Raw genomic sequence first — 14752 nt, forward strand, 5'->3', positions numbered from 1 at the left:
AAGTTATTTAGAATTAGAAAACCAGTAATCCAAATGGCATTTTGCCCATTGTTACCACATTTGCTCAAAGCCGTGTTTCTTGCTCACATGCATTGAATTAGTCTGGGATGCTTCCCAAGGAGTAACACTTTATCAATTCTGGAGGAATTACTCTGAAGTTGAGGAAATCTCTCCCTTCTGCAGTGGCAGGGTTCTAACTGAACTGAGGACAGTCATTCATCTGATACAGCCTACAAGGAATACCAGCACCTTTCCTAGATGTTCCTCCTGAGATTCTTAAAAAACATTGAGAGTTAAAATCTTGATGTCTGTTCTCCAAGAAAAAAAGATTAAATACAGATGGGCTATATCTTTCTGCTTAGAAGTATTTATGGACAAAGGGAAGGCCCTGTTATACACGGCTTTCAAAATTTCGTTGGAAGTAGATAAGCCATCACAGACCGGAGAAACCTCAAGGGAACAAAACCAATCAGAAAATCGGAAATTGGATCGAGCATCAGTGTACTAAAAAGGTCCCCCCCCCCCGCTCTTAATTTTAATATATTACTAATTAAACTGAAGGATGGAGAATTTAAAATTTTTTTCAGTAAATGTCAATGGATGAACAGCCCATTTAAAAGGAAAAAATTCTTTTTAAAATTGAAAAAGGAGGCAGCAGATATTGCACGTCTACAAGAGACACGTATCAAAAAAGACAATCTGAACTTATTGGATTATAAATCTCTAGGCCAAAAATATGCTGCTTCATGAGAAAAGAAGAATGGAGTGGTGATATACATTAAAAATCAGACATGGAATTTACAAAAACAGATTCAAGATTAAGATGGCAGATATACTGTATTGAGATTTCAAACACAATATAATAAAACAAGTGATATTCGGCCCATTAAATAACGGGTGCTAGTAAGCGCTCCGGGGCCCCCGCCGCCATTCCCCCTCCTGCCGCCAGCCTCCATGCCGCGGCCGGTCTCCCCGGCCGGGCAAGGGCCCCAAAGTCTCCCCCCCGCCCGGCATCGGCGGTGGCGCCAGGCCTCGGCAGCAGCTCTGCCACCACCTTGGCCGGCTTCCCCCGCCACCTCTTCCCCCTGCCCGGCTTCGGCAGCGCGGCCAGGCTTCGGCCATGGCTCCGCCGCCGCCTCAGCCGCGCCGCGCCTTCTGGCAGAGGCGCTGCCTCAGCCAGCTTCCCCTGCCACCTCTTCCCCCCGCCCGGCTTCGTGGCAGCCGCTTCTCCTCGGCCGCCGCTTCTCCTCCCGGCCATCATGGCAGCCTGGTCACCGCGGTCGTGTCTCCCTCGGCGCGTTCTGGGCATGCACTCCGCGCATGCCCAGAACGGCCGAGGGAGGCACGGACACACGCTTGTGTGTCCACAGACGGACACCAAGGCTTTTATTAGAGAGGATTACAATGGCCTCTGTTTATGCTCCTAATGAAAACAAAAGTTTTTTGAACAATTTTTTCAGTCCATGTTATAATTATGAGTGATATGAATGGTGTTTTTTCACCATCTCTTGATAAGTCTGGACAATACAAGAAGAATTTGGGTAAATTGCCAAAAAATGTCATTGATTACATGTCATCATTGTTTCTGGTTGATGCATGGAGGCATAAACAACCTTTAGAGAAGGGATGCACGTATTTCTCCAACCCACACCAAACGTACTCAAGAATTGACATATGTTTTATGTCAAAATCAATATTACCAAAGTTAACAGAAGCAGAGATTGCTCCTCTTACTTACACCAATCATAACCCATTAGTCATTAAAATAAAGAGACCAATGTTCCAAGAAGGTGGAGACTCAGCAATGTTTTGTTGCTTAATGATGATATTAAGCAGAAGTGTTTAAATGAACTGAGGCGCTTCTTCCAAATCAATTTGACATCAGAAATCTCTTTGTTTACAGTATGGGAATCCAGTAAAACTTTTAGGAGAGGGCTTCTTATTTCAATGGCTGCGAGTAGAAAGAAGGCCGTACAGAACCAGAAAGAGATTTTGACTGCTGAGTTATCTCATTCAGAATTAAAACATAAGGAAGATCCATCAGCTGATATGTTGCAAAAAAATAAAGGAGTTGCGTATACCAGAAAGGTAATAAACCTGATAAGTTACTGGCATATCGATTACGAAAAGAACAGGAGAAGAGAACTATTACTTTCATTTGGAATGGCAAAGAATTGGTTTCGTTGACAGAGGAGATGAATGATCAGTTTGTGGAATTTTATACTCAACTATAGAGAAGAGGAACACTGGTTATGGAAAAGATCTCACAGTACTTGGAAGAATTACAAATTATTGAATTTACAGAACAGCAGAAAGAAATACTTAATAAGCCGGATGCGGAAGAGGAGATTCGGGAAGAGATACGCAAATTAAAACCTAATTCACTGGGGCCAGATGGTTTTAAAACAGTTTATTAGAAATCATTTCAAGAAATTTTAATTAAACCACTGACCCAAGTGAGGAACGAAATACAACATTGTCATGCTTTGCTTCCCTCGTGGCAAGAAGCTTTTATTTTTTTGATATACAAAGAAGGAAACGATCCAACTTGCCCAGAATCATACAGACCTATATCATTACTGAATGTGGATTATAAGCTTTTTCTTGCTATTTTAGCAAACAGATTTATAACTGAGATAATACATTCTGATCAAACAGGGTTTGTACCAAAGAGATATATGGAAGACAATTTAAGATATATCCTGAATGCTATAGATGATATTACAATGGAAAACAAGAAGGCAGAGATGATATTTTTAGATCCGGGGAAAGGTTTTGGTAATTTGGATTGGTCCTTCGTTTTTAAAGTGTTGGAAAGGATGAACTGCTGAGTGAACTTTCTTTCATGGATTTGAAGCATTTATCAGGCACAAAATACAAAGATAATAGTGAATGGAACATAATCTAAAGCATGTGCTATTGGGAAAGGTACTAGACAAGGATGCCCGCTTTCACCATTATTGTTTATCTTAGCGCTCAAACTATTGGCAAGGAAGATTCGTATGGAGAATAAAATTTAGGAAATAAAGATGGCTAAAGAAAATAAAGAACATAATATAAAACTCTATGCAGACAATGTGGTTCTCACAATTACACAACCAAAAGACTCAGTAGACTCAATAATGGAACATATTCATTGTTATAATATGGTTTTAGGATATAAGATTAATAAAAACAAAACACAGATTATTATGTGGAATTTAAAGGGATCAGACCTGGAATATTTGAAAGAAAAGACAGCTTTTCATATAAGTACCATTCCAAAATTAAATATTTGGGGATAAAATTTATGACTTCTAATAAAGTTCTATTTAAAAATAACTATTTGCCAATTTGGAAGAACATAATGGCGGACATACATAGGTGGAAAAAAATGAATTTTTCCTGGCTAAGGAGACTATCAGCAATTAAAGTGAACATCCTTCCTAGATTAACTTTTTATTTCAAATGATTCCAATAAAAATAGAAGAAAAGACATTGAATGAGTGGCAACAGAATATAAACTCATTTATCAGGGCTTCTAAAAAGCCCAGAGTAAAATTTAAGATAATGCAAGATGTTAAAGAATGTGGAGGATTGGGAACTCCAAATTTGAGGTTATATTATCATGCCAGTTGTCTCACGTGGATTACGGATTGGATTAAAGAGCCATAAGGATGGATTATGTTTATGCAGGAGGCAGGTCTCTTGGAAGGATTGTACAAATATTTATGGACTGATATAAGAAGATCGGATGTGGAGGTTAAATGTCATGCCATTAGAAGTAGCTTGTTGAGTGTTTGGGACAAATACAAATAAAGGATTAGCCCAGCTTTATCACCCTTGGCATCAATTCTTAATATTTACTTTCATGAACAAGAATATACTAAAAATTTTGTTCATTGGAGAGAGGCTGCATATAATCTGCAAAACTTAACTATTGGAAAGACAAAAATGAAGTCTATGCAGGCTCTTTCCTTGGGATGGGTGATTAAACCTTCTTGGTTTCAATACTTACAAATAAGCAGAACGGTTCAGAAGGAAATACAAAAACAAGGTGGTAGTCTTAGAGATATGACAGAATTTGAAATAATAATAACTAAAAATACCGAGCATTTGCTGGGTATTATATAAAAGTTGCTAGTGAAGTATGATTCAGAATCAGAACAAGTGAAAGACTGTATGATTAAATGGATGCAGAATCTGAACACAACAATAGATATGCAACAATGGGAATTTCAATAGAGAGTCAATATTAAAACTACAGCGAATAATACTCTAAAAGAAAATTGGTATAAAATGTTTTTTCGTTGGTATATTACTCCAATGATGATTTCAAAGATAGACAATCAGTATCCCATTAACTGTTGAAAGTGTACAAATCAGCCGGAGTTCTTTTACCATATGTGGTGGACATGTTCTAAAGCTCAGAAATTTTGGAAGTTAATTCATAGTACAATGCAGCAAATGTTAAAAATAGATTTTTGCCTTGCACCAGAAATCTTTTTGTTAAATATTACTAAGCCGTATATACCAGAAGACTATATGGAGTTATCTTAATACATGATAACTGCTGCGAGAATTTTGTATGCTGCCTATTGGGAAAACCATATTTTACCAACATTAGAGGAGTGGTATGTTAAACATTGGGATTACACTTCAATGGCCAGGATTACTTCATACATACAAAAACAAATTGGAGGAGAAGTTTGATGTGACTTGGGAACCTTTTATACATTACAATGTGTTACAGGGGCAGATACCTCACCCAAGATTTGGATACTCTTAGCTAATGAAGCCAGGAAGTTGTATTCTTTAATATTAGCATGGCTTAATCATGATTAATTTACTTAGCTGGAGGTGTTACCTAGATATCTGTAAAGAGTGGATTTAACTAAATTGGTGGTTTAGATAGAAGCTGATGTGACAGAGAGTTGAGTCCTGGTTTGAAGTATGAAATATGAGATGTTATGTACTCTATTGTTCAACTTTTTTTCTTTTTTCTTTCTCTCTCTTTCTGTTTGTTCTTTTTTCATATTTCTTTTTATTCTCATTTGAAGAAGAAGAAGAAGAAGAAGAAGAAGAGAATACCAGCACCCCTAGATTACTAGCACCTTCAGCCAAATCAGCTACAGCATGTGCCTAACTTAGAAAGGCTGGTCTGGATAGCGGAGTGTCAGAATAGAGTGTCCTAAACAGGACTGAGAGGCCAGGATATTTCCAAAGAAAAGTTTTGATTAAAAGAAAGCAAATCCAATAGTCAGGCAGTGACTTGACGTAAGGAACTGAGGGCTGTTTTAGTGAAGGAAGAGTGAAGCAGAAGGGCAAGGAGGCAAGAGTGAGAACCAGGCAGCTGTGAGGGAGAGAGGGAGAACAGAAATTTTTGCCTGTCTCATTCTGCTAAGGTGACAGGACTCAAAGCAGAAAGATGAATCCTAAGGAGAGGATTGGAGGGATTCTATGCCACAATAAGTCTTTCATCTGACAGGAGAAGCATCCTAAAATGCCTGGTTAGCATCTAGCTCCAAGGGTGTCGCGGTGTCTGCCAAGCACTCAGTTCAAGAATTCCAAGCTGAGCTTTGGAGGTGGAAGGTGGGGATTGCACGCCAAAAAGCTTGGCTTCAAAATGGGGTGTCTGGAGCACAATAAATTTGCACTTGGTTCAGGAGCTCTGAGAGAGGCTAAGGCAACATGTGTGCCTTATTCAGAAAAACTCTAAACTCCAGGGTTATCTCTAGGGGTTAAAACAAAGACAATAGATAGGAGAGGCTATGAAAAAGGGGCTTCTTGGGTGACAAAAGAGGGTTTAGCTATACTAATTTTTAGGTGACGGGTCATGGAGGCTGTCATCAGGGGGGTTTCTAGAATGCATTTGTTTGAAATTATTTTATGATTTTTATTCTTCTCAGCACTCTTTTATTTTGCTGCCACCATTTAAAGTCTCTATATGAATACTGTGTACACGATCTCAGAATCTAAGTATGTAAAGGTCTTCTGCTGAGATAATATGGTGATATAGTAGTAGGGGTCCATACTAAGTTACTTACAGATCCTTTAGAGATGAATAAAATAGACGCTTATTAATTATATGTTCTGATGTTAGCTTGGTTCTTTACTTAGAAAGTAGGGTAATTTGCTTACTTAGTGACAGGATTGTTCTGACTGTTACAGAAGATTTTCTTACACTTAAGGCACAGACTGCTTTCATAAGAATCTTGCTTTTAAAACTTTCTCTCAACAACTCTTATAGCTAGCGTACTTCAAACATATTTTACATAGGACAATACTTTGTTCCCTTTTTCCTCAGCCTTTTCACTAGGCTGTACATCAGACACTTTTATACAGTGAATCTTTGGTTCCAGCTGCTCACTTCAACAACTGAACACCTTTAAAATGCCCCTCTCTATGGGTTTCCCAGTCCTGGCTGCAGGGATTCTCTCTGCTGGACTCTTAGTATGGGCTTTAACCCCTTCTTGCCCAGATAACATTCCAAACGAAACAACCAAATATAGCATTAAACATTCTTTAAACATACATCATACCTCATCTCATCAGCTAAATAGTGAGATAGTACTAGTTGGTAAGAAACATTTAAAAAAGGACAGGGCCCTTTGATGAGCCAATAAATCAGGGGCAAGGTATAACCAATGTGGTGTAGTGGCTAGAGTGCTGGACTAGGTCCAGGGAGACCCAAGTTCAAATCCCCATTCAGCCATGATGACTCTGGGCCAGTCACTTCTCTCTCAGCCTAACCTACTTCACAGGGTTGTTGTGAGGAGAAACTTAAGTATGTAGTACACCACTCTGGGTTCCTTGGAGGAAGAGCTGGATATAAATGTAAAATAAATAAATAAAATAAACTGACTCTGGGTGTGGTTGGAGACATAATGTTTGGACAGTGACCCTTCCGACTCCAGAGAGAACAGAAATATATTGTGCCAGAAGGGGGAAAAACCACTAACACGAAACAAGAATACTTTGTGCACCCTTGCTATGTAAACATGACAAATGGGAGGTACTTGAGGGCTGGACCATAAATGCAGAATTTCCCACAGAAGAAATGCCAAAGGCTTTGCAGTCTAAGCCAGAGCATTTTCAGAAGCATTTTAAGACCTTAAAGACCTGTCACACCATCAGAAAATGAGTAAAGTGCTCATGTTCTATGATTATTTCCCAACCATATGGAAAGTGTGGGGATACTATCATGTGCTATTGGGAGAGGTTTCCCATCCTTTGGTTTCATGATGAGTTGGGGGATGTTGATTACTGCTCATTTTAGAAGATGTCTGAGGTAAGCTCTTGGGAGCCAGTGTTGGTGATGACCCAGAAAGTGGACCAAGTTTTGGGCCAGTGGTACCATACCAGTTCTTGTAGCTCAACATAAGAAAAAGAGACACACCTTGTACCCCGTAGTTATTTATGGAACCTATGGCTCTGTTTCGTGTGCTTTCCATTGACCCTCTGTGAAAAATGGTGAAAACAAGCTTCTCAGTAACCATCAGTTTTCAAGAAGCAAGAACTACTTCATATCACCTCGTCATGCCACTTCCAATAACTACATTACCCTTTTCTGTTGATTTTTTAAAAAAAAAATCATAAAGAGCAGATAAATGTTACCTCTTACAAGAGTATTATTCTACCTGTAACTGTAGGGCTGAATCAGAGTCTTCATAGATGCGACGAGCCAATCCATTGTTTTCTCTTGCTAAATTTTCTAAAAATGCATAGTCAAGGTCATAGCCAAAACCCAGATTGTATAAAGGGTATTTTCCTTGAATTGCATTTTTAGCATTCTGCTGGATCACACTGGTGCCTGCATGGAAGCACATAGTAAATAGGCTTTACAGTCAAATTTAACACACATAGAGGGGTGGGACGGGACTAGAAAATCATTAGAAAGTAATGAATTAAAATGATTAAAAAGTTGGGATTTATGTGTATATATGTAAGTGGCACCTTATAACTGATGTATCTATATCTGTGTAATGGCTTGGGGTAGAATTTAGAATGTTCATGTCAATCATCAGTTCTCTAGACTGATTGGTCAGTTTGTAGTTCTTACTGGACGCTTAAGACATTTGTTTTTCTGTTAGGATAATCTTTCATTCAGAATAGGACCATTTATGATTTGGTAATAGTTAAGTAATAAACCTTAGTAACTTTGTTCAATCAATTTAACAAGCCTCAGTTTCCACTCTTATACACTGCTACATAAAAATCATTTTAAACTGCCCATCATACCAAATGGATTACACCACCAATACAAAACAGAAGGGATGTGCATGAACTGAGGATCATGCACAGGTTTGGCAGTGAACCGGTTTGGCACTCTGAGGTGCCTCCCAGGGGGGAGTGGTGATGCCGTGGCATGCCAACGCCATGTGCAGGCTGCCACCACACACAAGCTGTTGGGGGGAGCACCACTGTAGCAAGAAGCTGCATGGAGCGGCGGTGATGGTGAGCAGGTCAGGACCTGCTGTATTCCCTTTTAAAGGTCCCACTCACCACTCTCCCCCACCACCACCCCGGGCGGTGCCTCACAGTACCAAACCAGTTCAGCCCTCGCCCAAACCATTTTGGCACCAAAGCTGTGCACAAACCCCAGTTTGTGCATGTCCCTACAAAACAATACTTAAAATAGAAAATATTTTTTCCAGAAGATACTTTTAGACTCAGGCAAAATAGTGATTAACTCTCTTGCCTCCACTGGCTGAGATAATGCACAAGTCCACCATCACTGTCGGGGCTTGAGGCAATGCCACTGTGGACCCAGAAGCAGTGCTGCTGTAGAGAACTGGTGGTTGCACTAGTTTTTCCCCATTGGGATTGTCCCCCTCCCCACAATGTACAGAATAATCTGTCCTTCATTTTAGAATGCCAGGCATTGGCAAACACATTCATATAAGCACCCTTCTATCAGGTACATTCTGCTTTGGGACTATGTTCTCTGTATCAGCCATGATGTGGAAGTGCCCTAGGGTTCCATTATAGTTTTTGGATTCAAGCAAAGTATAGTACTATGTGATGGTGAAGGTTAACATTTGAATGCTTTATCTATATCTTCTATATCTATAATTCTCTAAGGCATACCCGTGGCTAATTCCATGTGTGGCAGCTCTCGCAAGAGTTTGCAGGCAGAAGGACCATGGTGATTGGGCAGTGGGGACTCCATATGCAGATAGGGAGGAGGAGCCTGTGATGGTTAAGGTCAGTTGGAATGCAACTGTTACTGGTCAGAAGATGCTCTGAAGATGTGCCCAAGAGGGGTGAGGGGGGTGAAAGCAACCAGATGGAGGAGGAGGAGCAGGAGTGTGACTCAGGCGAGGGTGGAGAGATCTCTGAGGTGAGGGGGGCTGTGGCAGGGGGTGAGGGGAGCAATCAAGTACTAGCACAGAGATGCTCTGTGTGGATTAAGGTAGTTTTATTTATTCAATTTATATACCACCCTTCCTAAAGTGACTTACACTAAAATCAGAAATACATAACAATTAAAATCAGAAACCGATTAAAAGCAGATTAAAATTGCAATTAAAACTAAATATTAACCCACCCACCCCCAGCAATCTTAATATCAATGTAATTTGAATTTTTTGTTCAAATACTTACTTGTATCAGTTGGCTGACCATCTGTTAACATGATGATAAAAGGAGCACTTCTTCTATGCACTGACTCTGATACATTCAGGATTTCAATTCCTTTCAGTAAACCACCATTAAGACTTGTTCCTATAATACAGAAACATTATTTAGTTTGTAATACTAAGAAGAAACAAATATTAGGCTCAATTGATTTCTGTGGGGCACTTTCAGGTAACTGTCTGTTCGAATAGGAATATACCCAGTTGTTCTAAATATTACTATACTAATTTGAATTAGAATGCACTCAGCTTGAATGAATGAATATCTTTATTGTGGTACTTGAGCAGATTTCAGCATTATAGTATGATATTTACACTCAATGTAGCTGGTACAGCCTGTCAGTTATCATGGGTACATTTTGAAAAAAAGTTAACCCAAACTTGGAACTCATCCTTATCTAACTGATAGGGGGAGCCTTCACCATTACTTGATAAATCTTGTATGCAATGGCACAAAATTTGGCAACACAGGAGGTAACATATATAGTCTATAGTCTATATAAGATTGGTTACATTAAAATCCACTGGTCTTCCCTGTAAGTTCTCTAGAAGGGGTAAAATCAATTTGCTACATGAAATGCTATAAAATGTACAATAGAGTAGAATATGAACCAAATTTTCAACTTCATCTGATCCACAAGAACACTTAGCAGGGGATAGCGTATCTTTTTCTATCTCCCCTCCAACCAAGCTGATGGGAAAACATTACGATGTAACGAACTAAGGTGAAGTCTCTCTGATGGGTTGGACATGTCAGATTATAAAAATAGCTGAGTGGTAGAACAGTCCACTCACAAGAGTGGTTCCTCTCACTACTGTTGCCAGGAAGTTAAATTTACACATGTGCAGTGATGGAAATGCCCCTCCCCTTGGCCTCGCGCAGAGGGGAGGGCGATTTGTGCCAGTCACCCCTGCATGAGGCCAAAAAAGGCCTCTAATTGGCCGGGCCAAGGAAAGGGGGCGGGACTTAGGCCGCGTTATTCACGGCGCCCGCCCCAAGCAAGCAGTTTGGGCCCGGCTTTTGAACGGAGAGGAGCTCTGTTAGAAGGCTCCTCTCCAACGGGCATTAGGGCGGCAGTGATCGACACGGCCTGTAGGCCGAGTGCAGCGGGGGCATCAGAGGAGTCGGCCGGTTGGCGTTTCGCCTAGCGGGGCTACCGGGCGGTGGCGGCAGCGGACGCTCCGGCACCGGCCAGTGCTCCTGAACCGGGCGGCCCCTCCGGGCCTCATCAACGGCGGCGGCAGCCGGGTGTTCTCCAGTGGCAGCGGCGGGATTTGGCCCGGCGTCAGGACGGGCCTAGGCGGGGCCGCGCGTCCCCTGTCGTGTTGCTTGCCGGTTTGGTTCCCGGGACAGGCGGTGGTCGCAGCTGGGTGGTGCTTGGTGCCAGGGTGGGGGGCTGTCCCGGGGGCTGTAGGGCTTTGGGCGAGGTTTGCTGGCAGCTGGGAGGTTGGGTCTTTGTCGGGCCCGCATCTCCTGGGATAAGGGTGCTTGGGTCTTAGGAGGCCTGGTTGGTGTCCCCTGCCCCTTCTGCTCCCCCTCCTTTTTTCTTTGTTTATTAGGATTTGGGAGCCCGTGCTTCTGCCCTAGGCCATCACCCCCCCCACTCTACGTTGGGCAATTTGTGTTTAGCCACCATTTGGGGGCCTGTTAGTCTGAACCACCCCCCCCCCGTGGGTTAGCTGATAATGCCCGGGAAGGCGAAGGGTAAGAAGGGCGGTAGGCCTGTTAAGCCTCCTAAGAGGCCTGCACCCCCCCCCCTTCCTCGGATGAGGAAGAAGATCAGGAGATGGTGCTGATTAGAGGCCTGGTACAACGGATGGAGGCCCTTGAGAAGGCTAGGGATGTCCCTCCTCCAGACAAAGAAGCTGGGCCTTTGGGTGTCCCAAAGCCGGTGCCCAAGCGCACGCGGGTTGCAGCTCAGACGCAATTACTGAGATCCATTCTGATAGGTTGACTGCATTAGAAAAAGGTGTTGTTCTTGTTGGTGCGACTGCTCCGGCAGTTCCTGTTGCTCCTGCGCCTTCACCTGGAGTTCCAGGCCCGGATGTCCCTGTGCCAGTTCCTGAGGTGCCGGAGCCAGCGGCTCCCCTCGACCCCATGCCTGTGATGCCAGCTGGGCCCCGCCCGGAGGACCTGGCAGTCCCTGCGAGTCCGGGTGAGTCTGTTCCACCTACACCACTTGGAGGTACCGGCCAGTGGCCAATGGTTCCCTGGCCGATACCTTCTGCGGGCGGATGGGGAAACCCATGGTGGCCGCCCTTCACGTCACACTGGGGTATGGGTCACCTACCGGGTGCGGGCTACATGCAGGGTTCTCCTAGTATTGCAGCGGGGACGCAGGGAGCTGCTGAACAAGTGTGGCTAGGGCGCCAACCTTACCCGGCAGTGCCATTAGCTGGCCCTGCTGGGGCAGCCAACACTTCAACTGGTCAGACTAGCGGAGCGGGCTTCTACCCCATGGGTATCCTGCCGACAGGGCAGCATGCCCCTTATGGGGCGGTTGGGCTTCCCTTGGGGGACCACTTACTCCCTGCTACCAGGGAAAAAATATTGAAGGCAAATATGTAGACATCTTCAGCCTCCTGTTCCATGAACCAGAGGTGAAGCACAAGGAGGGTGAGTCGTGCAAGGAGCACGAGGCCACCAAGAGGAAACCTGTAGAGAAGACCTGGAACAATTGGCTTTCAGGCTTCACCATCTACATGGGGGTGGTGGTTCAATCCCAGCCGGCCAGGCGGCCTGCCCTTCTTAAGTACATGGACATCATCCATAGGGTTATGTCGGATTTTGCGGGTACAGCGTGGGTTCGGTACGATGAAAGTTTCAGAATGCGGGCCGCCCTGGACCCCTCCCTGCCTTGGGATACCCCCTTGCAGGAACTCTGGCTAGTAATCATGTCACCATCCCGGCCGGTAGAGGGAGACAGGTCTGATAGCGGCCATTTGCTATCCAGGCCGCAGGGTGGGCCTTTGGCTCCCTTGGCGGGCCAGCAGTGGGTTCAACCCCACATGGTCTGTTGGGAGTTCAACAACGGGGGCCGGTGTGCGCACCCGGCCTGTTGGTTCAGGCACGCTTGTGGGCTCTGTGGGGCAAAGCACCCTAGCTCCGCTTGCCCCAGAGCCTACCCTTCTGGTTCGGGTACTAGGTTCAGGCCCGGGGGGGGCAAGAAAGGGGGCCCTCCCCCACCCCCTTCGGGTAAAGGGACCCAGCCCAATTAACCTTGTCGTGCTGGAGGGACTGTTGGGGGAATACCCGGACAGGGCTGCCGCTGGCTACTTGTTGGCGGGCTTCAGGGACAGGTTTCGGATCCCCTCCACGTCCCGTAGGGTACCCACAGCATCCAGTAATCTTAAGTCCGTGTTGGGGATGGAAGCAGTGGTCCTTAAGAAAATCAATAAGGAAGTAGCGGCGGGAAGGGTTGCCGGGCCTTTTGATCGGCCCCCCTTCCCCGAGTTGCGGTTTGAGCGCCGGCTTTGGAGTATACTTTCGGGGTTGGTGGTGTGCTGCCCGTTGGCTGGCTCACTGGGTATCAAGCGGACGGACCAGGGACTTAACTTTCCTGGAATTTTTTCCCATCGTGGTGGCGGTTCACCTCTGAGCATGGGAGTTTGCCAACTCCACGGTCCGCTTCTGGTGCGACAACCAGGCGGTGGTCCAGGTGGTTAACTCACAGACCTCCCGCTCCCCGTGGGTCATGGGTCTCCTGCGCGCATTTGTGCTGCAGTGCCTTCGGGCGAACATTCTGTTTGTGGTGCATCATGTTCCAGGCCTGCAGAATGATCTCGCTGATGCCCTGTCTCGCTTTCAGGTGGACAGGCTCAGGGAATTAGCGCCCGAAGCAGCACTCCATCCGGAACCCATGCCAGCCGCGTTGTGGCAACTTGGCAGGTAGAGGCTCAGCGGGCTATAGCTGCCTCGCTGGCACCTAGCACCCGGGCGAGCTATTCTGCCAAGGTGGCCGCCTTTTCTCACTTTCGGAGGGGTGAGGGGTTGGAAGAGGCTTGGCCGGTGCCAAGTGACCACCTTTTGCAGTTCCTAGTGCAGTTACGCAGTGAAGGGCGCGCGGTGTCCACCTTAAGTGGCTACGTGGCGGCGTTGTCTTTTGCTGCCCAAGCGCGAGGGGTGGCTGATTGCTCAGGCGATCCCAGGGTCCGGAGAATGCTGGAAGGGTGGGCCCGGGGAATCCCACGGGCAGTGGATGTTAGGCGCCCTCTCACGATAGATTTAATCCAATCGTTGCTTGTACACTTACCTATGTGTTGCAGGTCTTCCTGGGAAACCACTCTTTATCAAGCAGCCGTCCTGGTTGCTTTCTTTGGGGCTTTTCGGCCAGGGGAGCTGCTGCCTAGGAGTGGCCGCTCCCTTCAGGACCGCTGTCTGCAATCTGCTGATTTATCTCTCTCTGAAGGAGAAGCGCGTTTGGTATTATGCAAGTCAAAGACGGACCAGAGGGGGAGGGGGCAGGTGGTTCATTTTGCGGCATCCAGCGCTCCCCACATTTGTCCCGTGGCAGCGCTGCGGCGCTACATGGACATGGGCCCACGGGTTGGGGGTTGCTTATTTGTTCATAGTGAAGGGGATCCTTTGACTCAATATCAATTTTTGGCCGTGCTGCGTAGGGCCTTGGCTTCTGCTGGGGTGCCCGCCTTGGGCTTTACGCTCCACTCTTTCCGGATTGGGGCTGCTACCACGGCCAGTCGACTGGGACTGCGGGAAGAGGAGGTGATGCGTATTGGGCACTGGAAATCCCATGCGGTGAGGCGTTATGTGCGTTGAGCGAGTACTGTGGCACTAATGGTTTACCTGTTTATCTTTCTGGCAGGTGCTGGCGGAGCAGCGGCTCCTGTGCGTATCCTCATTTGCGGCCATTCGTTGGTCTTCTGGGCGTTCAAGAGGGCCAGCACCTCCCAGTGGGGCACCCAGCTGGGTTTGGCTGGGCGCGCGGCTGTTTATTGGAAGGGCATGCGAGGTATGCTGTGGAGTCAGTTGCTCCTGGCAGTTTGGGATTATCTAGGTAGGTCCCCCCGGCCGGATGTTATTATCATCCATCTTGGTGAGAACAATTTAGGCAAGCGGACTGGCGTTTCTTTGGTTCAACAAGCCTCTTCTGACCTGCAGGTTCTGAGGGCCTGGC

The 14752-nt window shown here is 45.5% G+C and overlaps 1 protein-coding gene across 1 annotated transcript in view; it reads right to left on the reverse strand.

Moving 5' to 3' along the window:
* Window positions 1-14752, reverse strand: part of LOC128345217 (inter-alpha-trypsin inhibitor heavy chain H3-like) — a 67208-nt gene that overhangs the window by 16043 nt on the left and 36413 nt on the right. Inside the window, exons 10-11 of the mRNA XM_053296825.1 lie at window positions 9586-9705; window positions 7620-7792 (exon numbers count right to left, since the gene is read on the reverse strand). Coding sequence (XP_053152800.1) covers window positions 7620-7792; window positions 9586-9705 — 293 coding nt within the window. The remainder of the gene's footprint in view (window positions 1-7619; window positions 7793-9585; window positions 9706-14752) is intronic.

Source organism: Hemicordylus capensis, chromosome 2 (genome assembly GCF_027244095.1).
Source record: "Hemicordylus capensis ecotype Gifberg chromosome 2, rHemCap1.1.pri, whole genome shotgun sequence".
NCBI classification, from domain to species: Eukaryota; Metazoa; Chordata; class Lepidosauria; order Squamata; family Cordylidae; genus Hemicordylus; species Hemicordylus capensis.